Source organism: Equus asinus, chromosome 8 (genome assembly GCF_041296235.1).
Source record: "Equus asinus isolate D_3611 breed Donkey chromosome 8, EquAss-T2T_v2, whole genome shotgun sequence".
NCBI classification, from domain to species: domain Eukaryota; kingdom Metazoa; phylum Chordata; class Mammalia; order Perissodactyla; family Equidae; genus Equus; species Equus asinus.
Genome location: NC_091797.1, coordinates 87368236 through 87393118, shown reverse-complemented (window position 1 = coordinate 87393118; position 24883 = coordinate 87368236). Strand labels below are relative to the sequence as shown.

The 24883-nt window shown below is 46.5% G+C and overlaps 1 protein-coding gene across 1 annotated transcript in view; it reads right to left on the bottom strand.

The window, feature by feature from the left end:
• MYO1H (myosin IH) overlaps nucleotides 1-24883 on the bottom strand; it is a 45543-nt gene that overhangs the window by 4613 nt on the left and 16047 nt on the right. The window contains exons 12-26 of the mRNA XM_070516809.1: nucleotides 23294-23385; nucleotides 21430-21524; nucleotides 18463-18509; nucleotides 15298-15378; nucleotides 14508-14613; nucleotides 13673-13790; nucleotides 8794-8907; nucleotides 6922-6998; nucleotides 5649-5717; nucleotides 3686-3770; nucleotides 2858-3017; nucleotides 2167-2250; nucleotides 1268-1361; nucleotides 1007-1062; nucleotides 40-175 (exon numbers count right to left, since the gene is read on the bottom strand). Of these exons, the coding sequence (XP_070372910.1) occupies nucleotides 40-175; nucleotides 1007-1062; nucleotides 1268-1361; nucleotides 2167-2250; nucleotides 2858-3017; nucleotides 3686-3770; nucleotides 5649-5717; nucleotides 6922-6998; nucleotides 8794-8907; nucleotides 13673-13790; nucleotides 14508-14613; nucleotides 15298-15378; nucleotides 18463-18509; nucleotides 21430-21524; nucleotides 23294-23385 (1414 nt within the window). The remainder of the gene's footprint in view (nucleotides 1-39; nucleotides 176-1006; nucleotides 1063-1267; nucleotides 1362-2166; nucleotides 2251-2857; nucleotides 3018-3685; nucleotides 3771-5648; nucleotides 5718-6921; nucleotides 6999-8793; nucleotides 8908-13672; nucleotides 13791-14507; nucleotides 14614-15297; nucleotides 15379-18462; nucleotides 18510-21429; nucleotides 21525-23293; nucleotides 23386-24883) is intronic.

The window sequence follows — 24883 nt, the reverse complement described above, 5'->3', positions numbered from 1 at the left end:
TCAGCCCGGTGGATCGTCTCAAGATTACCTGCCTCTTACCTTTGAGTGCTGCGTACTCTATCTTCTGCTTGATTTTGGCAAGTTCCACCATGTACGCTGCTCTATGAGTAAGAATGAGTTGCCGCTGCCGCGCCTTGAAGCCTTTCCTGTCATATTTAATGACCGGGATACCATACTGCAAAGAGGGTACCGTCACTACGAGGGGAAGCTTACTTCATGGAGGAGGGGGCGGAGTGCCCAGTTGTCACTCAGACCCTGGTGAAGTCCCTTTGGGCACTCAGAGGTGAATAAATGAGTTTTTTCCTCCCCACTGGCTGTGCAGGATAGATTTTGATTCCCAGCTCTGCCTGTAACATTGCCTTTCTGGGGAATTCTAGGCTCTGGCCACGTGCCTCACGGGGCTGCTCTGAGAAGCCAACCGAGATGAAAATGCTCAAAGGGCATTAAAGCCCTCACAGCCAGAGGGTAACCCAATCCAGTCCCACACACTTCTGTTCTCCAGGGAACCAGAAGGGACAGAGCCGCCCCAGACACAGGCTCACCAGCTGCTACAGGCCAGGTGGCAGCCTCCACAGTTCACACCTTGAACTCCTTCGTCCTCTCTGTAACCCCGTTATCCCTGTTCTCAGAAGGACAGAGGCACCGAGAGCTTAAGTAACGTGCTGGGGAGCTCGCAGCTACTAAGTTACGCAGCCCACGTCAGCACCCTGCTATACGGCTTCTCGCTAACGGGATGCTGCGTGATTAAGTCACGCTGCGTTTCATAGGAAACCGAACACAGCTCCTAGTGTGACAGACAAGGACCGTAAGCACAAGCAACAGGTTCTAATAGTCACGAGGTCCCCATAATCTTACTTAATACCCAGAGCATCACAGTCGAGAGCCTGAACCACCCACATGCACGCCTGCATTTAAACAGCGCTTCCAGACGTGCCGCACGTACAAAACAGACCCTGTTCTCACTTCCGGAGGGAATCCTGCCTGAGGCAAGGACACGTTCGCTTACCTGGATTTTCTCATGGCTGATGAGTTGAAGCACCTTGGGATTAATGTCTCCTTCGTCTAGGGAAGGAACCAGAATTCGGTGAGTCATCACCAAATTCCACCTGTGCAAAAGCCACTGGCACCTGCTGGTTTTCTGTCCCTCTGTGACCAAGATCTCAACCGGGGAATAGCTGTCAGGAAATGCTACGGAGTCGAGCAAATTCCTTTGATTTTTTTTTTAAAAATAGGAAAAGTAAGTACATAGATGGAAAAATGTACTTACCTATCCGACTGTTGGCAAAGGGTTGATTTAAGCTTTCTGCATAGCCTTCTTTCTTTCCCCTGAATATTTCACTTGTAACCACCTTTTGCCGCATCTGGTAATATATAATGTAGATACGAAAACGGGAGCCGTGGGGCTCTTTGGGACAGAGGAGCTTTAGGTCCACGGTATCGCTTACTTTCCTGGATAAGCTCTAGGAGGCCTGTCATACTTCCACGTGGACGTCAGAACATATTTCCTGGCTTTGGCCAAAAATATCCTAAAAATTATACTGTCAGACACTGAGGTGGACACTTAAATGCTTATCTCTACTTGCATGGGCCTTCCGGAAGTAGAATTTTCAGAATTTCAGAGAGCAGTTTCTTTCTGCTAGCTCAGAGACCAGACTACAGCCTGTGGGCCGACTCCTGCCTGCTGCCTAGTTCCGTGGTTTTACCGGAACACAGCCTGCCACTCACTCACACGTTGTCTCCGGCTGCTTTCTCGCTACAACGGCAGAGCTGAGTAATTGCAACAAAGATGGTATGGACCGCAAAGCCTGAAATATTTATTATCTAGCCCTTTACGGAAGAAGTTTGCTGTCGTGCCGATGAGCATAAACCAAACCAGACCTCCAGCACAGAAGGGGTCCTGCATCTGCAGGGTAGGGGCCACCTGGATTGTGTTCCCATGGTAACCACAGGGACGATGCTGATTGTAACAGCTGGCATTTCACGAGGGCTCTGTGCCCAGTGGTCTATCTGTGTTTAATCCTCAAGACATGTACGAGGCATGGGCCTAGTGGGACCCTTGGCTTACAGGGGGAATGGTGAGTGAGGACTACTGATGCTAGTCAGCCAGCTGTAGGGCGGCACCCACCCTCCACCCTCCCGCCACCCACACGCGCACCACGTCCCTACCAGCGCTTTCCTCTCGGCTGTGATTCCGCGGCAGTACTTGCGGACCAGGTTCCTCATGCACATTTTCCTGAGCAGATCCGACGCCTGTGTGGAGAACACACTTCTTTTCCACCTGCCTCGCTCTCACCCTGTCCTGGGCTGTGGCCATCAAAACAGAAAGCTTTGAAAGCACAGCTGAATTCAACTTGCTTTGAAGTACAGCATTAATATTGTATAGCGAAAGAAAGCAGCTAACCTTCCAGTCCTGTGCTAACTTTTCACTACTGCGAAAGTAAATGGTTCTTAAACTCGAATGTGTTGGAGTCACCTGCGGACCTGGCCAAGCCGAGATTCCTAGAGATGCCCGGTCGGGGCCCAGGAATCTTACACTAGGCCTGACTCTGCGCTCCAGACACAGGGTCCTCAGACCATCTTTGAGAAACGTGTTCTAGGTGATAGTCACTCAGGCCACTGGAAGCTACATCCAGCATAGGAACCATTCAGAAGTGCTTTATGTAAACAGACGTCCATTGGCTTTATAATTCTCGTGAGGATATGACAAATTCAGAGGAGTGGAATTTCTCGTGCAACACTCTTGCAAGGAGATGCCTTGCTAAGGTAGCTCTTTCAGGCCAGGGAGGCAGCAGGAAGAAATAGAAAAGCCCGTCAGTGCCCGAGTCCCTTGCAACACGAGTCCCAGTTTAGTCCTTACATTTTCCAAGATGCCGGGAGGCGTCAGCCAGCTCTTGTCCAAGACACTCTTTGGGACGTGATACCGAAGATTCAAGATGTAATTCTTCCGCACGAACACGATAAACTCCTCATTTTCAGGACAAAGAGGCTTGTTGCGATTGATGAATCCCGCTGTGAACCTAAACAGCAAGTGTTTTGTTAGTTTCCTGGCCCATTTCTTCACTGGGACTTGTGTTCTCTTGTTCGACTCAGGAGGTCAAAATGGTAGCGATTGTTTAGATGGTCCTGTAGGCCAGAAGCCAGTACTGTAGCCCACAGGCCAGATCTGCCCCCAGGATTTGCTCTATTTCACCCACGCTATTTTTTGTTTTGTTTTTAGTATCTTTAATTAGTTGCCAACAACAACTACAAAAAAATTGAGAGATAGTACACAAAAGCCAGATTTCCAGCTTCCCTTGCAAAATCAGTAGATCTGGCAACACGGGCTGAAGTGGAGTAGTGACTGTCCCTCTGAGGTGGACTGATCTTTCCAGTTTGCTGCAGTCCCCACTGTACCTTATTGTCTCATCCCAGCTCATGAGACTCACTCACTTTACCCACCTGGCATCAGGAGGCATTTGACTTTGACTTTTGAACTAGGCTGAGAGAGCCTACAAATGTATTGAGTTGTGATCATCAAATTAGGGAGCTCAGAGGAAAGAGATGGAACTGACCGCATAAGGGTTGATGTCCTGAAGGGAAGATTACCTTTCTGCACAAGACGCAGAAACTCAACCAAGTCTGTGACCACCCTCTGCAGTGGGCAGTGCTTAGGGACCCCTCCTCCCTCCCATACCCGAGAACTTACTTCCTTATAATCTGCACAGCCCACTTCCTCCTTCTGGCCTCCTTTCGAGCCAGGGCTCCCCGCCAGTGGGCTTCAAGTTTGATGGCTGAAAGAGGTCACTGCCGGCATTAGAAGGTGAGCACAATCATATTTAAATACCAAAGGCTTTTTCAGAATTACCCTTCCACTCCACAAACATCTGGATGCTCACCATGCACTCCGCTAGCCCCAGAGATGGAAAGTGGGATGAATGTCGTCAGTTCTTCCCTGGGGGTGCTCAGACGGGCAGCTGAACCAGGGCGACAGAGGAACATAGAGGGTGCCTGGGAAGCTTCGAGCGAAGCCCCGAAATTATGCCAGGGGGTGAGTTTCCCGAGGTCTTTTGAGGGACAAGATTGCCCCTTGTGATGGTACAGATTAGTCTTTCCACTGCATTTGCTGTGTTTCACCCAGTGTTTACTTTTACTTGTCTACATTTAAAAATTGGGATACATAAACAAATTGGGACCCACAAAAATTACATTTCTGGCTTGTTCCCCAATTTTTAAATGCTTTTCAGACTTTTTTCAGTTATTCAGATTTTTTCAGTGCTTTTCTTTTATCCCTCATAGCAGCATTGTTTCTGTTATAAAAACAAACAAACTGGAAACAACCCAAATGTCCATCAACAGAGCGGCTGAATTGTGCTATACTCATATAGCTCAGGGGTTAGCAAACTGCAACCCTTGGGCTGGCCGCATGTTTTTGTAAATTAAGTTTTATTGTCACATGGCTGTGCCCATTCATTTATGTATTTGCCTAAATACATACATGCCTAAATACTTTCATGCTACCAGAGCAGAGTTGAGTAGCTGCAACAGAAACCATATGACCCACAAGTCTAAAATATTTACTATCTGGTCCTTTAAGAAAAGTTGGCTGACCTCTGATATAGTGGAATACTATGCAGCTATGAAAATGAATAACTAAATCTACACCTCAGAGTGCAAAAATGTCACAAGAAATACAAGGAGTATAATTTTATTAAGTTCAAAGCAGGACAGTGTATAAATATATTATTTAGTAATGCATCCATAAATGGTAAGAAAATTAATAAAGGGAAACCGCACTAAAATGGAGTTAGGAGACCAGAAGGGGGAGCTCTCATGCAATACTGTGGATGTCAATTACAGAAAGGACTGTCAATTACAGACCCCAACAGAAGAATCTCCAACAGGAAAGAATCATGAGTTACAGGCGCCAACAGGAAAAGATGTACATTGCAGCTCCTGAAATTGACTACCTTAGCAACTCACCAGTGAGAAAGGTCACTCTTGCTTCCCACCAAAGGACTTTTGTTCTAAACAACCCCTCCCAACTTCCTCCTTTTTTTCTAGAAAATAATGTTCCTCTCCTTTGCTTGCTGGACTTGCCTTTGGCTTTTGCTATAGCTGGCTTGTCCTGAATTGCAATTCCTCTGCTATTCCTGAAGAAACCTATCTTGCTGGTAAAATACCTGGCTATTTTATTTTTATGGTCAACAATGGTAAAACTGTAAAGACAAACAAGGGAACGATAAATGCAAAATTCAGGAGAGTGGTCACTTCTAAGAATTTTGTGTGTGTGTGTGTGTGTGTGTGTGTGTGTGTGTGTGTGGTGTGTCTGTGGGGGGATTTGAGAGGTGACTGGGGGAGAGACAGAGGGGAGGGGCTCATGGCATTAGTAGCCTTTTAAAGAAATTATTCTTTAAACATGCTTATGTTGGATCAAATAAAACAGGTCCGTGGAACAAATATAGGCCCCTATGTTATAATCTCCAGTCAACAGAGTAAATATGAGAAGAGGCCTCAGAACTGGACCCCACAGCCACCAAGGTTTCAAGGACAGGGTTTCAAGGGGAGAGAATGCTCACAGGAGCCTGCGTCTCCAGGAGCCACGTGGCTAAGAGAGAAACTGCAGAGTTCTGGCCCATTTGCACACTGGCAAGTTTCTATTTAATCCTTACCTGCTTGTCTTTTTTTCAGGTATGCTCTCCTTTCTAGGCAGCCTTTGTATGTGGCTTGGATTCTCGCAACTTAAAATAAAACAAAAGTTTGGTGAAACGGCTTTCATTTGTGGTCGTGACCTTGAGAGGGGATGTCAGAAGTGGTCCTGAGGGCATGCAGCGGAGAGCGACAGAGGAAGCCAAGCAGCAGGCAGAAATGAGGTGGCCGGTTACATTAGCCTGGCTGCCAGAAGCTGTCCAGTAGCTTCCTTTCTTCCTTCCCCCAGGGTAAGGAACAGAGCCCGTGGTAAGAGCCCCCATCTAGAGGGTCCACTGGCCCCTGGTTCCCTGCGAGGCATCCTCCCCACACCCAGCCAAGGTCCCACCACAGGCCAAGTTCCTCGAGGGTCCCGTAGACCAGCAGTGTCACATCCCTTGGGAGCTGGTTAGAAATGCTGGCTCAGGCCCCCGCAGCCAGTATGCCCATTAACCAGATCCCCGGTGATTGGTGCCCAATGCTGCAGGGATCAGAAAAAGACCACCCAGCACAGTGGTTAGGAGCCCAGGCCCTGAGGCCAGAGAGACCCATGTTCACACCCCAGCTCTGCTGTTTACTAGCTGTGTGGCCTCCAGCAAGTTACCAACATCTCTGGGACCCAGATTCCCTGAATGTGAAGTGGAGATGATAACATCACTCCATAGGTTTGTTCTGAGAATACAAGGAGATCACGAGTGCGAAGGATTTATCATGCACCTGGCGCACAGCGAGCGCTCAGATTACTCAAGCAGAGTCCTTCTCCACAGACCAGTTTAGATTTCAAGGCCCAGCCCCTCTCCCCCAGGAGTTTCCATTTTTTATTTTTCTCATCCCCCTCGCCCCCCCTATCTAACTTTCGTCATTTGCCATTCACAACAAACCCCCTGGCTGTATAGGCTTTGAAGCCGTACCTTCCAACATCAGATACTTAAACAAATGAAAATTTTTAACTTTTCATTTAAGCGGGATGGACTCTCGAGGATTTAGGTCCTCGTGTGGCACATGAAGGTTGGCTCCAGACTGGAACTGAGGCAGCCCCACAGCATTCCAGGTTCCATGTGCATCCATGACTGCCCTCCAGGCACTCATCAAGGCATCAGTTCACGTGTGTCTTATCATAATCCCATACCTTGTTCCTGGTTTCCAAAGGGAATGCTTCTAACATTACATCAATCACCCATGTTTAAGATGTACCCCAAGCTAAGCTTGTTCATTTTACATTCTATTGAAATCAGGGAAGAAAAAGAAAAATCATACCTAATTGATGTTTACTAAATTCGAAGGCATCTTCAGTAGCAAACAGAGTTCTGGGGAAACGAATGAATATTTTGGTTCTAGAAGGGGAAAAAAAAAGTTTTCATTATTAATTGGTCAGTTACCATCTCTATTGAGTTGAATAATGTCCCCCAAATTCATGTCCACTCAGATTCTCAGAATGTGATTTTACTTGGAAATAGGGTCTTTGCACACGTACTCAAGGTAGGGATTGAGATGGAATCGTATGGAATTAGGGTGGACCCTAAATCAAATGAGCATGTCCTTATAAGAGACAGAAAAGGACACAGAGAGAGAGGGACAGGGAAGGCCGTGTGAAGACAGAGGCAGAGGCTGGAGTGATGCGGCCACAAGCCAAAGGACGCCAGGGGCCACTGGAAGCCGGACGAGGCAGGAAGGATCCTCCCACAGAGCCTTCTGAGGGAGCGTGGCCCTGCCGACACCTTGATTTTGGACTTCTAGCCCCCAGACCTGTGACAGCATCGATTTCTGTTGTTTTGCGCGCAGCCAGTCTGTGGTAATGTGTTAGGCAGAGCTGGGAGACTAATACTCCATCCTAAGCCAGAGTCACTTCCCTAGGCTTTAAAACATGATGACAAAGAACACGAGTCTAAGTTTAAAAGAAGATCCCAGCAACCGGAAGAGAGAAATTATAAATATCCATCTCATATTGTCTGCTCCATTCACCCCCTTACCCTTTGAGGGAGACTTCCCAGGGCAGCCACTGGGGGCAGCAGTGCGTCCTGCCACGCGATCCCGCTTCCACATCCCAGGTTCCCGAGTCAGGCACAGATGCCACCTCTGAGCTCCCTGGTCGCCTCCCTCAGGATGTGCTGAGCCTGACTCCCCTCAGGGATCTGGCTTGGAAAAGTACCTGATTCTTGGAGCAGGGCCCAGAACAGAAGCGTAAGGATGGAGAGGGGCCAGGGTGGCCACAGAGGGCTGCGTACGAGGGGGAGTTAGGAGCGGGCATAGAGAGCCCATTGATAGATTCAAAGGCAGACAGCCCTGCAGCTGGACTCTCCATGGCCTGGGGATGGAACCTCTACATACTTGGGCACTGATCCTTGCAACCGAATTACCGCTGACCAAAATGACTAATGGAATAGGCTAAAATCTTCCCGGTTCACCCCACTGAGTTCTGCCTCAAAGCTTTCAACGTGTACGGAAGTTCTCTTGCTCACGGACAATGACGACTGTGCAGGATTGATACTCAGAGTTGTAGAGGAGCTTCCACATCACGTATGTCCAAATATCCCCTCTGGGAGGTCCTGCGTACATCTGAACAACGAAAGACCAAGCACACCGAGGCTGGGGGCGTCACTGGTCCACTCCTCATTTTGCAAGCAAAGCGGCTCATCCCGGCCCCCAGCCAGGTGTAGCGCACAGGGCTCCTTTATAACTTAATCTCCTCCGACAGGCAGCAATATTGCCCTTCTAACCATTTAGGGGTCGTGGGAACCTCTGGTTTGTAGCTGCTCGATCAGAAGCACAGTTAACAACTTGGATTGTGACTGGCATCTGAAGTGGCCAGTGAGGGTGGGGCTTGTCTTATGGGACTGAGCCCTTAACCTGTGGGATCTGGTGCTATCTCCAGGTGGGCAGTGTCAGAGTTGAGTTACATGGTAGGACACCCAGCTGGCGTCAGAAGTGTGGAGCATTCTGAGCGTAAGGGAATTCTCGAGAGAAGAGGGGACACAGGAGAATTTTTTCTGTACAGAGATCATTTAAATTGAATGGATGGACATATCGGCTGGTAAATCTATGTAAATTCCTGAAAAATTAACTCCCAGGCTCTAGATGGATACGAATCAACGCCCGGAACTTTTTGATGGCGATTTCCTGGCCACCTACCTCCCTAACTTGTACTCCTCTGGTTTGTAGCCAATGTACTTGATCAACCGCTCGACGCCCTCTGCTGGAGGCCCGTGCCAGTGCGGCCAGGTGTCTGGGCACAAGGACTTGTACCTAGAGAGAGAGGAGAGGAACATCCAGAAAGCCGTGGGACGTTACACTCACGCCCCAGCGGACGGCTTCTCTCCTCTGTTGTACGCCAGCCACTCAGTGTATTGTGGTAGACCCATCACTTCCTAGAATTCAACGATACACATTTGGCGAGAAAGATAAAAAGAGAAACTCAACAGGTGGGAGATTTGGCCTGTCTTTGTAGAACAATGACATCATCAAATGACTCAATTCCATGCCTAGGTATGTATGCAAGAGACACGACAACACGCTCCGTGCAGAAGCTTCTATGTGAATGTTCACAGCGTCATTATTCATAATAGACACAAGGTGGGAACAAACTAAATGTCCATCGATGGACAAATGAATGGATAAACAAATGTGATCCAGCACAGGAGGAAAAGGTACCATGCTTTGCAAGTGACAGGGGTCTCTCAAGAGTAATTTGGGCCCCAACGCTGATTAAGAACCTGATTCCAGCATAAAATGCAACTCCAAATATGCTGTCAGCAGAAAGATAACCATGATATCTATAATGTAACAAAATAAGTGAATGCAGAACTCAGAAGTGCCTGTGGACCACGTCTAGAAGCAATACAACTGGGGCCGTTGGCCTGGAACCACACTGCATGGCTTTGAGCCCAGCTCAGGAGCTGGACAAGTCACTTCGCCTCCTCCCTCGTGTAACATGAGCAATAACAGGCCCCTTGTCGTGGCTTCATCATGGGCTTGAAATGAGGTAATCCATGGGAAGAATTTGGCACGGTCCAAGACCTCAAAAAATGTTGGCTATGGCATTCCTATTATGCTTCTTCCCCTTAATATAATCATTATATGGTTTGCATTATTTTAAAGTCAAATTTTAAACTATTAAAAACGTGTATTTTCCTGGAACTGTACTTTAGGAGCAAGTCCATTAAGGCATTGCAGTGGACTGAATGTGTCCCCCAAATTCATATGTTGAAATCCTCACCCCCAAGGTGATGCTATTAGGGGGTGGGGCCATCAGGAGGTGATCAGGTCATGAGGGTGGAGGCCTCATGATGGGGATTAGTGTCCTTAGAAAAGGGACTCCAGAGAGATCCCTCGCCCTCTTTCCACATGTGGGAATACAAGAAGATAGCAGTCTGCAACCCAGAAGAGGGCTCTCACCAGGACCTGACCACGCTGGCACCCTGACCTCAGACTTCCAGCCTCCAGAACTGTGAGAAAGAAATTTCTGTTGTTTACAAGCCACCCAGTCTGTGGTATTTTGTCACAGCAGCCCAAACGGACAAAAGCAGGCATTAAGTGTCACGTGTTCTTCCCTGATTACCTCCCTCTGTCTAGACACATACGCAAAAGCAGAGATTCATGCCACCCCCCAGGGAACACAGTGCAGCCTCAGGCCCTGTCCAGTCCACTTTCATTCCTAGCACATTTCCTGGAAGCCGCCCAAACTTGGGCTAGACAGACGCAGAGGGAACAGGGAGATGCCTGCAATGCCTGCAGGACTAGTAACCTCTGTCCTTTTCATCTCTGAGTTGCAGTCAAAGCAGTGCCAGGCAGGGTGTGCACATTCGGGCATCTCCAGCCCAGTCCCATGGACCCCTCCTGCCTCTCCCCAAGGCCACCTGCAGCCATGCTGGCCTCCTAGCAGGTCCTCCAGCCTGCCCAGTTCCCACCACCAGGCTTTCCTGCCTGCATTATCGTCCCCCAAATATCCTCACGCCTCCCTGCCTCACTCAGAAGCCCTCCCACCACCTCACCTACGGGAGGAACCGCCACACTTCCCCTTACCCGGGTTCATTTTCCTTCAAAGAATGTATCCCCACCTGACTTCCTATATCTCCTTGTTGTCACTGGGCTCCGCCGCTAGAAAGTAAACTCCATGCGGGCAGGGATGGGGTCTGTCCTGTCCGCCACGGTTACTCCAGCACCTAGGACAGCGCTGGTGCAGAGCAGGCGCTCGCTGGTGTTTATGGAAAGAATAAATGAGGCTCACACAGCAGCAGAGTAGAAAAAAGACAGATGAAATTTTTTTAAAAAGGCAGGATGAGGGAACATCGAGTGCGTGTGTGTTTGGGGGGTGGAGTGGGCAACCATCTTCACCAGAAATCAGATTCAGAAAAAGGGATGTGATAAGCGTGAATGGATGACAAGTGGCTGATGAACAAGAATGGTGTGCAAAGGAGTACATTTAAAAAAATACTGGCAAATAGGCTGGCCGTTCCTCAATTAAACATTGAGTTATCACATGACCCAGTAATCTACTCCCACATATACACCCAAAGAAAGGAAAACCTATGTCCACACAAAAACTTGTACGTGAGTGTTCCTAACAGCAACACTCATAACAGCCCAAAGTGGAAACAACCCAAATGCCTATCATTGATGAATGGATAAATGAAATATGGTCTATCCATACAATGGAATATCGTTCAACCATATAAAGGAATGAAGTACTGACAGATGCTACAACATGGATGAACCTTGAAAACACTATGCTAAGGGAAACAATTCAGTCACAAAAGTCCACTTATTATATGACTCCGTTTGTGTAAAATGTCCAGTATAGGGAAATCTATAGAGACAGAAAGCAGATTAGTGGTTGCTTAGGGCTGGGGTGGGGGTGGCAAGGAGATAGGGGGTTTATAGCTGAAGGGTACAAGGTTTCCTTTTGATGATGAAAATGTTCTAAAGCGGACTGTGCTTGCACATATCTCTGAATACTAAAAACCACTGACACTTTAAGTGGGTGAATCGTATGGTACATGAATTATATCTCAATAGAGCTGTTTAAAAAAGAAAACCATGGCTATGCATTGGCAGTGTGATCCAAAAAGGGTGACAGATGAAAGACAAAAGGAGAGGGGACAAAGAGGAAAGTGGTGTGACAACCAGCCTCCAACACTAGATTTCTTGAAGATCCCACGTTCCTTCATCCCTGTCTTCCAGAGGGGACACCTGTGATGGTGCTTCATGGTTCTAAGGGTTTGAGGATTGGGGATGAAAACGCCTGTCCAAATGTACTTACAGTGTAGACCAAAGCCAGGCAGAGGTGCCCAAGCTAGGGTCCTGGGCCCCTCTATGGGACCTGCAAAGGCCGTATTTGGGGTGGGGGGATTGTCTCTAAGTCTTGCCACTGTTTCTGAAACCCAAAGACAATTATGCCATTTCTCAAAATAAGAACACACAGGTCAATAACATTCCACGTGTGTTTAGGTGAAATTGTATCAACTCAAAAGGTTAATGCTAATCACACTCATCAGAGGTTTACATCAGCTGGTAGACACATCATTAAAATAACAACAGTGAAGGGGCTAGCCCCGTGGCTGAGTGGTTAAGTTCGTGTGCTCCGCTTCGGCGGCCCAGGGTTTCGGGTTTGGATCCTGGGCGCGGACATAGCACTGCTCATCAGGCCATGTTGAGGCAGCGTCCCACATGCCACAACTAGAAGGACCCACCATCTTTAAAAAAATATATAAAAAAATAACAACAGTGAGGAAACAGATTATTACTTAATAGATGCATATAAGTAGATATCAATTATCAAGACACGAGGCTCATGGGAGAAAAGCAAGCACAGTCCTTGGTAGAGACAGATCTGAGATCACTAAATTAGGGGCTGAAAATAAGAGCACAAGAAAACGTTGACATTTCAGAGTGCAGGATCTCGATGTAAGTTGCAAAATGCAAGGAATTAGATAAAAAATGTGAGCTCGTGCACATGATTTTTATAATCTTAAAATTATACTTCAGAAGAAACCTAATATTGGGGCCAGCCCAGTGGCGCAGTGGTTAAGTTCGCACGTTCTGCTTCGGTGGCCCAGGGTTCACTGGTTTGGATCCCGGGTGCAAGTCTATGCACCACTTGCCAAGCCATGCTGTGACAGGCGTCCCACATATAAAGTAGAGGAAGATGGGCACGGATGTTAGCTCAGGGCCAGTCTTCCTCTGTGAAAAGAGGAGGATTGGCGGCAGATGTCAGCACAGGGCTAATCTTCCTCAAAAATAGAGAGAGGGACAAAGAAAGAAAGAAAGAAGAAGCCTAACATTAAGTTGAAATACGAAATGGCCAATATGCAACCATTTTGACTTACAAAAATGACCATTTTATTATGCTTCTCTTGAGAGTGTGAGAATGTGTTGTTATTCCGGCAAGAAATTCACACAAATTAGCATGCAGCCCACCACCAATGAAGCATTGGAGCACAGGCAGTTTGGGTGATGGTAGCAGGGGGAGGGGGGAGTATATCACCAAATCCTTATGAACTTGACAGCAGACAAGTTAACCCCCATGTTATGGATAAGGAAATAGGTTACAGCTAGAAGAGAAAGAATGGGGATTCCAATCCAAGACTGTACACTTCCAACGCCCATCTTCCCACCACTACACCCACTTCTCCTGACAGCCCATGAGGCCAAGGGGATCTGCTCCCAGACTGACCACACTAAACCAGCACCTGGGTCACCATGGAACGTCTTCCCCAGCTTAGTACAGACCCAGCGGAGCGCAGCCCACGTGTGCCCCCTGGTGGCAGGTCTGTCTGTGCACTCAGCCTTGCGCTTCCTGGATTGCAAGTAGTAATGAAGGGCTCAGTGAAATAAAGAGAGGTGTTGGCTTCCTAGTCCCTGAAATGTTAGTGTTCATCACTATCACCGCTCAGCAGTTAAGAACCAAACTGAGTCCCCTGGGGCATGGGCTTTTATTCCTTGCCATATCCAGAGGCTCACAGAGAGCAGGTGCTTGACCTTACTGGCTTCAGATCGACAAAACAAACTTTACCTCTGCAGGAAATGCTCGTATTTCCGCCGGTACGCGAAGCCCGCCCGTCTCACCCGCAGGTGCTCCATCAGCCCCAGGTACTTGACCTGATGCCTTATGAGGAAGTCGTCGAACTGGCCTTCGGAAACACAGAAGGGAGAGCGACAGCAAAGGACCCCGTGGCTCGGTCTCAACCAAGACAGACCAGAGGCTGCACGCGGATGATCTGTGGGCTGGGTCTGGCCACAGACTTGTTTTGTTAGGCTCTACTTGTGTGTCTTTTAATAGGGGGATTTTACGGGAAAATCTGGGTTTTGGTTTCTCTTGAAAAAACCATGAGATCTGGCCATTCTGGGCCCAAACACTCACATGGCAACAACTGGCTGGAAGGGAGGAGGGCTGCGCCTTAGACAGGGTGTGCCCTCTCCAGTTTGCCACAGTCCCCTCCACTCCCTATTGTATTACACCCAGCCTGCTTCACTCATTTGCTTTTCCTCCCTGGCCTCTGTAAGCCTTTATATGACTTTGTTATAGATCATGGCACGAGCTTAGAAAATATTCAAGTCATTCACGATTTTGGAAGATGGCTCACTGGCTGGAGAGAAGCAACCTTGCTTCCTTTCACCTCTGATGTCTGCCTGGCTCAGCTGTGTTGCTCCTGAAACTGACCAAGTTCTGAGCAATGCTCACTCAGGACCACCAAAGGAACTCCCCTTATTTAAAACCCCAAACAATTCATGCACAGAGGAAAAGGAGCAAGTCTGTGGTGGTTTTCAGGATCTTAACCCACTGCCATCTTGGTCTTCCTCGCAGCCTTATTCCCGGAGCTCAGTGTTTAGAACGATTCACCACTCACTGGGTTCCTTCTTCTCATTGGGCTTGATGCAACGGATGTACGAAGGTTCCTTGGAGATAAGAATTTCCAGAAGGCTGCTCAGGCTGTTTTTAAACTGAGTCCCCACCTGCAGGGAGAGAGAGAAGGAGCTAAGCAGACATTGCTGCTCCCAGCTAATACAGAGAAGATGCTCAGGGCATAAGACTCAGGCCCTTTAGACCGAAACTCTCAACAGGATGTCCTACTTGTTACCTGTTACAGACTATTTTGCTCACTAAGAGAAGGCTTGGGATGTCCTGCCCCGAAAAGCCCAAACCTGTTCTGCTCAAGCGAAAGCTGGACAAGCATCCGTCCAGGATGCTCCTCTCACCCAGCAAGTACCGGGTGAGCACCTCGTGGGAGCCAGCATCGCTGTCGAGCCAGTCACCCTCCACCACCTTCCCCTGTTTCCTTGTTACCAAGCTTCCTTCACGACACTCGCGATAGCACAAGTTCTTCCTTTACTTGATAGTATTTTCCTATACCCTTTCTCACTAAATTGTAAGCCGCGTGAGGACAGGGGCCTTGTCGGTTACTGCTAAATCTCCTCTGCCCAGAACAGTGTCTCACACACAGCAGGTGCTCAGTGAATGTCTGTAAATGAACACACTGGTCCCTAACCTTAGGAAGTATCTAAGCAGCAGAACCTGTCAGAGAGTGATGCTTCCAGAGAAGGGGAGGACAGCTGAAAAAGCGTAGCTAACTGGAGGTGAGCACCTTCTGGGGGACTGCACCCTCTTTCCAATTTGGCACGGGCATCTTTCCCGCTCACCGTTGGCGGCCTTCTCCGGTTTTCTAACTCGGCCACCAGGAAGCATTCCTTCAGGATGCTGTTTTTGGACCTGCACAGCACCTGGAAGTACAGAGAAATGAGCACCACATTTGCTGCTTCAGAACCACTAAGGGGTCTTCAGGAAAGCTCACACAAGTGTGCACGACAGACCAGAGCCATTCGCTCCAGGAGCACTTGGAGAAGAAGAGGGGAAAACACAATCAAACGTGGAAGGAAATGTTCAGATACTGTGTCCACTGCTCCCTCTACTTGCTGAGGCCCTCTGATTCTTTTTCCTCTGACGTGAGGAAGCAATCATTGTTCCTAGGCCAGCCCTGCTGCTACAGAACAAACCGGCTCTTGAACAATGATCTTCAAGATATGGTGAAAAAAGCAAGATGCAGGACTTCATGCATAGTGTGCTATTATTGTGCAAAGAGAAGAGGAAAAGGAGGACACACACACACACATGCACACATCCTGGTCTGTGCCATCCCTGAAACGATAAACACAATGAACTGGTGAGAACAGCTGACTCTCAGGAGAGACACTTAGCAACATGGGGCCAAAGACACCAGCTTTTGTACTGTTGGAGTTGTTTCCCCTTGTGCACATATTTCCAAAATATCTATATTTTTTTAAAAAAATTTTGACAAAAAACTTTTCCCCATGTACATACAATGGAATATTATTCAGCCTTGGAAGGAAATTCTGACACATGCTACAACATGGATGAACCTTGAGGACATTATGCTGAGCGAAATGGGCCAGTCACAAAAGGACAAATACTGTATCATTCTGCTTCTAAGAGGTACCTAGAGGAGTCAAATTCATAGAGAGAAAGTAGATGGTGGTTGCCAGGGGCTGGGGAAGAAACGGAATGGGGAGTTGTTTGTTTAAGGAGTACAGAGTTTCAGTTTTGCAAGATAGAATTCTGGAAACTGACTGCACAACAAGGAAACTGGTGAACAGTTAGCCATTAATGATTAGGTAGCTAGTACTTAAAGTGTCATTAAGGTTTTTAATTGTAGCTCTTAGCTGTTGCCTGCCCTTGGTGAACTGTGCTGCTTAGGCAACATAGTATCCGACTCCCTCCCGGTTCCTGTACATAAAACCTCCCTGGCGCCTGGGTCACCAAGGTAACGGACGCTTGAGTTGTTTTTCAGAAATTAGGGATCAACCTCACTTTGGTTCAGGAGACCACCAACCCACCAACCCACCAACCCAGCCTGCGCGGGTGCCCGATAAGTGAACTCCTGAGGTCACGGAGCTGAAAACTACCCCCTCAGATCACGCCTGCACCGACCGCCACGTTGTGGACACGGTTCCCATGAAGAGGCGGGAAGCTTGACGACGCCTGCGCAGATCATCAATTACCTCCCTTCTCCTTACCTCCAGTCGTCTCTTCCCACACTTCGGACCACCCTGCCCCTTTATCCCATAAATATTCCTATGTCCTCATTTTTGGGGAGGGGGATTTGAGACGGTTCTCCCATCTCCTCGCTTGGCTGCCTTGTCATTAAAACCCTTTTTCTGTTCCAGCCTCGTCGTTTTGGTGATCAGTTTTCTGTGCAATGGGCAAAATGAACCCGGTTTGGTAGCAACAATGTAAATGTACTTACACGACTGAACCGTACACTTAAAAATGGTTGAGATGGTAAATTTTATGTGATGTATGTATATTTTACCACAATTGAAAATTAGTTTTAATAGACAAATTTTTTCTTGTTTAACTCCTCCCAATTCTAACTTGACAGCGGCATGAAAGAGTAATTTGCAGACAGGAGAGGAAAAAAATCAGAAAGGACCCATCTCAAAGTCAAAAAAAAGTGCAAGGAACTTCAGCCCCGGTTGGTGAAGTGAGAGACTAGGAGGCCTTCCCTGGGGGAAGCACCCTCGTGGAGGGGTTTGTGAAGGGAATGGCCTGGCTGAAGAGGGGAGAGCCATGAGAGGAAGTCTATCTTCCCTTTGTCAGCCAGGCCCTTCCCCTCCTGTGTCATTCACAGCGACTCTGAGAGGAAGGCACCATCATCAGTCACGGATGGGAAATCTGCCATGGGACCCCCAGCCAGGAAGGAGTCAGGCTGAGACTCGGACCCAGACAGCATCCCCCCCAGAGCAGAGATCCAAAGTTAGAAGTCGCTTATCCGTCCCGAATCCCAGACATCGCGGTCCTAGAAGCAGTAGAGAGAGACGGAGAAGGGCAGAAAACTCCTGAGATGAACCGTTTGCATCTTCCTTCTGAAAACGTCTCCTTTAGAACATTAAGTTTAAGCTTTTTACAAACCAAGCTAAATAAAATCTAACTTTATACCAAAAGGTTAACTATTTCAATACAAAATAAAGGCTTTAAAATCCCAAGTTTTCTCTGATCAGTCAGGTGTATGGAAGGAGACTGGGAATTTCCTTGGCAGCCCCAGGGGCTAATCCTGGCTCTAGCCCCACCTCTCGATGTGACCTTGAGCAAGTCGTGACCTCTCTGGGTCTCTGTTTCCTCATCCTCAGTGCATGTCACCCCAGTATATTCCCACTGCACCAGGACAAAATCCCTACTCCTCCCTGGGGACCTCACCCTGCCAAGCTCTCAGCCCCCTCTCCTAACATTACCCCTCATTGAACACACGCTGAGCCTCTTGGCCTCAGGACCTTTGCACTTGCTGGCCCCTCCACTTGGAGTAACCCCTCATCTTTCCATGGCCAAGATCATTCTCATTCAGGTTTCAGCTCAAACTCACCTGCACAGGGTTTCTCTGATCCTCTAAACTAAATTAAAACTGTGCCCCTCGATCACAGTTCTTTGCTTATTTTCTACATAGAAATTCTCACTAATGGACAACTTATTTGTGTATATATTTATTCTTCACCACTCTCCCCCCACTTCCCCCTTCAATGATAAGCCCTTAAGAACAAGGACTGCCTTGCTCACTGCTGGGACTCCAGAGCTAGCACAGTGCCTGGCACACAAGAGGGGCACCTCACACTTGAATAGGTTTGTTGAGTCAAGGGTTCACATAGATGCCCTTAAATGTCTGTCCCGGCCACGAGATGCTGGAATTCTAACACAATGCATAGATGAGAAAAATCCAAATCTAACCCCCCATCCCCAGCGTCATGGGTGATACCTCGCGACTGTCAGAAACACCTCTAGTTAAATTTCAAACTTACCTCTTTCAAATGTCTGTAGAGGAGATCATTGTTTTTTTCTAAGAATCCTGTAAAACATTGAATAAAGATTTTTTGAATCAACGGCTTTGCCTGAAAATGCAATTCCATCTCAACTGATTGCAAAGGGAAATCCAAAAAATAACCTCTTAGGCTGGGATCGGAGTTTCTCAATTACAGCACTATTGAAATTTGGGGCTAGATAATTCTCTGCTGGGGGCACGGTCCTGTGCACTGTAGGATGTGTAGCAGCATCCCTGGCCTCTTCCCACCCGGGAGCACCCTCCCCAGGTGTCACAACCACGTAGGTCTCTAGACACTGCCAGGGACAGGTACACAGGCCCTGAGCTAACAGGCTCTAACCCCCAATGCGCTATCACATGAAAAATGAGCCTTTAGGCCAAGCATCGTACACGTGCTCCAGTCCAGCAGCAAAGAACGACACATACAATGAATGACATCGAAACAACAGAGAGGGCACTGAATTCCAAGGGTGGCCAGGTGAGTCTATGTAGATGAATGAGAAGATCATCCTCCCACTGAGAAAAGTCAAACTCAAGCACCAGAGCTAGTGGTACCCAGCAGCATCTTCATACAAAGGAAGATGTGTCACCCCCAACTTTAAAACTTGGCTTATAAGTGCTCGCTCAACACCTAGTCAGTTAATAACTAAATTAGTAACGAAATGGCTTTATAAAGTAAAAACCAGCTAAAAAGACATGCATCGAAATGTCTAAGATACAACCTTTTAGATGACAATTTGGAGTGATCAAAACGGACATTTTTATTGTGGTAGAACATGCCTAACATAAAATTTGCCATTTTAACCATTTTTAAGTGTACAGTTCAGTGGCACTAAGTACATTCACCTTGTTGTGAAACCATCACCCCCATCCACCTCCAGAACTCTTTTCATCTTCCCAAACTGAAACTTTGTACCCATTAAACACAGACTCCCCCATTCCTCGCTCCTCAAAGCCCCTGATAACCATTCTTCTACTTTCTGTCTCTATGAATTTGACTATTTTAGGGACCTCATGTAAGTGGAATCATACAGAATCTGTCTTTTTGTGACTGGTTTAATGCACTTAATGTCCTCAAGGTTCATCCATGTTGCAGCATGTGTCAGAATCTCCTTCCTTTTCAAGGCTGAATAATATTCCATTGTATATATGTATATACATTGTATATATGTGTATATACATACACACCATATTTTGTTTATCCATCATCTACCTGACGGACACTTGGGTTGCTTCCACCTTTTGGCTATTCTGAATAATGCTGCTACGAACAAGGGTGTGCAAATATCTGCTGGAGTCCCTGCTTTCACTTCTTTTGGGTCCATACACAGAAGTGGTCAAAACTAACTTCTGGTAGAACCTTTAACTCAGCAATGCCCCTTCCGGGAATTTATCCTATGTAAATAGTGTGCACACATTGGCCAAGTGAAATATACAAAGACACCGAATGTAGCAATATTTACAAGAGACAATGTTGGAAACAGCCAGTGTCCATCAAATAGACGACAGGACCCAGCCCCATGGGGAGTGCCTGTAGCTTTTCACAAAAGAATGTGGTGGAATTGGAATGTTGCTGTGGAAAGTGGAGGCAAGACCGGAGGAAAAAGGCCTGGGTCTGGACCCAGCTCTGCCAGCTAACGTTGGAGTCCAAATGATCTCCACTATTCATTAAGTGAAAAATGCAAAATAGACAACACAACAGCCTGTGTTATTTAATGTGTGTGTGTGTGTCCCCACATATGTAGGTATTAGCAGTAAACATTTCTATCTTCCTGAAAGTAATTACAAATAACTGTCCATTCCTGTGGTTACCTCAAGTGGAGACTAGGGGTAAGAGGGGCTTTTAGTTTACTTTTTGTTTTTTTGTGAGGAAGATTGGCCCTGAGCTATCACCTGTGCCCATCTTCCTCTATTTTGTATGTGGGATGCTGCCACAGCGTGGCTTGATGAGCAGTGTGTAGGTCTGAGCCCGGGATCTGAACCTGTGAACCCTGGGCTGCCAAAGCAGAGCACAAGAAATTAACCACTGCACCACCAGACCGGCCCCACTTTTAGTTTTCCTTTTGTACTTCTCTGTGCCGTCAGCAATTTCTAGCCTTACACACATATTACCTTTATTCTTTAAACAAAAATCAATAGATTATCTATATAGAGAAATTCATCCTATTCTTTACTTTTTTTTCTTTTTTATATCACTCTGTATTTAAGGAAAAAACCCTAATACATGTTATATTACATTTTAAAGACTCTTAGAGAAATAACTTTATTTAGAAGTAAAAATAATTTAGAACCTGAAACAGAAGTGACAAAAGAAAATGTTTTTTAAGTGTTTTGAAAGAAAATGTTCTTAGCAGTATTATTCATAATAGCTAAAAAGTGGAAACAACCCAAATGGCCCAACAATTGATAAATGGATAAACAAAATGTGGCCTCTCTATACAATGGAATATTATTTGGCAATAAAAAGGAATGACACCATGGACAAACCTTGAAAACATTATGCTCAGTGAAATAAGCCAGATGCAAAAGTCCATATATTGTGTGTGTCCATTGATATGAAATGTCCAGAATAGGCAGATCTAGAGAGACAGAAAGTAGGGCTGCTGGGGATGGAGTTGGGGAAAATGAGGAGACACTGCTATTCTTCTTGGGGTGATAAAATGTTCTAAAGTGGACTGTGGTGATGGCTGCATAACCGTATGGTGAATATACTAAAAACTGTTGAATTGTACACTTGAAATGGGTGAAATGTATAATATGTGAGCTACATCTCAATAAAGTCATTATATACAAAAATAAAATAAAATTAGAAAGACTTTTCAAATGGCAGGTTCAAATGCGAAGCTAGCGAGTGTTTGAGATGGACATGCAGCGTCCCCTCAGTGTGCTGGCTCACTGGACACAGGGGTACCTGCGTGGCTGTCACCTGTGCCCCACGGGTGCTCACCTTTGGTGCAGTACGTGACCTCTCCCGCATAGTGGAAGAGTCGGAACTCCATCCAGCCAATCCTCTTTCGGCCCTTGGGACCTGCCAGTTTCCGGCTACAGCAAGACAGAAATAAGCAGGAACTGCACCTTTGTACTTTACTGCAACAAAATGCACCAATATACAAAGCAAAGAGAAAGAGGGAGAAGACTCTGACAGGCTGTTTAGGAGCACGACAATCAACTGGAGGCCAGCACTGAAGGTAGCCATAAACGGCAGCCCCCAGGACGCCAAGCTACCTGTTCCATCTGGCTCTAGAGCAAGCTCTCTCGAAAACTAGACCTTTCCTTCTCATAAGAACTGAAGAATGAAAGAACACACACAAGCCATGGAAACACATGTATTTGTACAATGAAATAATTTCTATCTTTCCAGGTGATAACTAAGAAGCAATTTTACTACCTTACATTTTTATGATGTTGAGAGACTAAAGTACTCATGAAAAAATTTTCAGATTCTGGTGATTCATAGTTTTTGTGACTTTTTCTTTATATACATATACATTGATGATGCACATATCCTAAATGTACAGTTCAATAAACTTTTGCAAACTGAACACATCTATGTAACTAGCACCCAGATCAAGAAACAGAACATTACCAGTCTCTAAGAACCCTCCCCCTTGTGTCCTCTCCAGTCACAACTTGATATCTAACAGAATAGGTTGGTTTCACCTGGTTTTGTACTTTATAGACTTGGAATCATATAGTATGTATTCTTTTGTGTCTGATTTCTTTTCTTTTTTTTCTTTTTTGAGGAAGATTAGCCCTGAGCTAACATCTATGGCCATCTTTCTCCACTTTATATGTGGGACACCTGGCACAGCATGGCTTGCCAAGTGGTACCGTGTCTGCACCCGGGACCCAAACCTGCAAACCCCGGGCCGCCGAAGTGGAACATGCGAACTTTATTGCTGCACCACTGGGCCAGCCCTGATTTCTCTTGATTACATGCTTGTGTGATTTACCCACATCACTGCGTGTACTTATAGATTGTTTGTTCTCATGGCTTTATGGTATTCTATTTGTGAATGTACCACAATTTATTTTTCCATTCTTGATTCATTTACTTATCTAATTCCATTTATTTGTCCTTGCGATATTCTACAAAAGGTTTGATAAAGCCACTACCATTTACTGAATCTTTGCCGTGGCCTGAAATTCCAGTAGGTGATTTATGTTCCAGTAGGTGATTTCCAGTACTGTAGACATGGCAGCACTGACATATACATGTATACGTGGGGATTAATATCCCCATTTTGCAGAAGAGGAAACTCAAATGCAGGAATGTGGCTTACCCAAAGGCACATGACTCATAAGTGGCCAGGCTAGGATTCAAAACCAGGTCTTAATGACTCCAGAGCGTAGGCTCCAGAGTCCTCCTTCTCTCAAAGACTTAAGTTAAATTTCTAGATAATCTTCTAGGATGCTGCAAATGCTCTGTATCTAGATCTGCGTGGTAGCTGTGTGGATACACAAATATAAAAACTCATTGGGTTGTACCTTTCAGATCTACACACAGCACTGTATGTATTTTATACCTGATTTTTCAAAAAAACACTATTTTATGCATGTGGACATGTCCAAAACGTAACGGTCATGAACAAAGCAAGACACAAAATCTTAGAAAATTCTCCTTGGAATTCATTTGAGTCGGATGTCTGCTAACAAAGGATACGCATGTTTATGAGTTGGTGTATCATAATGATATTTCTATGTCTGAAGAAGCAGCTGTATTCTTGGGGAGCACTGCCCACATACCCCCCCATAAAATGGAAACACAACGACCTCCCCCGACACAACAGCCTGTCAGACGAAGGACGTACGTTTGGAAGTGTGCGTGCTTGCCCACTTTCTCTTCCAGTTTCTCCAGGAAACTCAAGTCTGTAGCAGGACCTGGACGTGTACATTCTTCATTCTTGAAAAGAAAACAGAAGCCTCAACCCGTATCCTCGCACTCCATCAATTCCAAGTTTAAATGCTTTCACCGTGGCGGAACGTACTGGCCTGGAATGCTGTCATCTCACACAGGTTCTCACATCTCACGCTGGGGGCGGGCAGCAGTAACTCATTACACGTGCTCAGCTTCCCAGAGGACTGGAAATGCCATGAAAAGTCAGCTCTCCCACACATCTGACCCATATTTCCAGAGTCTTCCCAAGGACACTGCAGCACCCACAACCAGCTTCCTTAAACACTCAGTCTCATTTGCTCCTAAGCAGTCATTGCTGGCCAAGAACATATGTCCTTTAACCAGGATCCACGCCCTCACGGAAAGAAAGCTATAAAGCCACTTAAGCCTAACCTGTCACCATCTCGAAGCTGTTTGCTTCTATTTCTTATTTTGGGTCCTCAACAGTGACAACATTTCATTGACCATCTTGAAAAATGAACCAACCCTGTAGCTTTTATTAAAACAACAAGAACAACAACAAAAAACCTGGGTTAAAGCTGGTGAAACAACTCTTATGAAGCAGCATTTCTATGATTTCTGACTCCATCTACGGAAAACCAAATAGAAAGAAGAATTTATTACTAGCATATTTTAAAATACTAGTCTAGCAATCCATATGGACACTGAATGTACATACTCCGGCTGACGTCAGTCCGTGCTTCCTGAAATGTGCTCCCCAGATGTCCACACAGCTTGTCTCCTCACCTCCTTCAGGCCTTTGCTCAAATGTCACCTTCTCAGCGAGGCCTTCCCAGACCATCTTACCTAAAATTGAACCCCCACCCCAGCACATCTGATCTTTTCTGTTTTCTCCATTGCACAATCTACACATTTTGCCTATTAACCTGCTCATCGTCAGTCTCCCTGTGCTAGAATTTGAAGCCTCCTGAGTACAAAAGTTTTGATCTGTTTTGTCCACTGCTGTGTCCCAAAGCACAGGCCACAACGCTGGCACAAAGTAAGCATTTGTTGAAAGAATACAGTCTGACTGCTTATCATGCACAGGCATAGTTCTAAGCCCTTTGCACGTATAATCTCACTTAATTTGTCCCTACAACTCCTCTCTAAGGGAAGTGCCATTATCATTGTTCCCATTAAAAAAAAGACGATGAAATTGGAGCCCAGAGAGGTTAAGACACCTGCCTAAGGTTACACAGCTAGTAGCAAAGAGGATTGGGATTTGAATCCAGATGGTGCCCAGGTTCCTGGCAACGATGTCACCACCCCTTAATGTCCTGGCTGTGCTTTAGAACGCTGGTTTAGGTGGGGCGGGGGAGGGGTGGGCAGGAGGAGGAAGGGGACCAGTTATTTGCATGAAAAGGGAGGCAAACAGGGGCCTGCCCGGTGGCACAGCGGTTAAGTTCACATGTTCCCCTTTGGCGGCCCTGTGTTCACCAGTTCGGATCCCAGGTGCGGACATGGCACTGCTTGGCAAAAGCCATGCTGTGGTAGGCGTCCCACA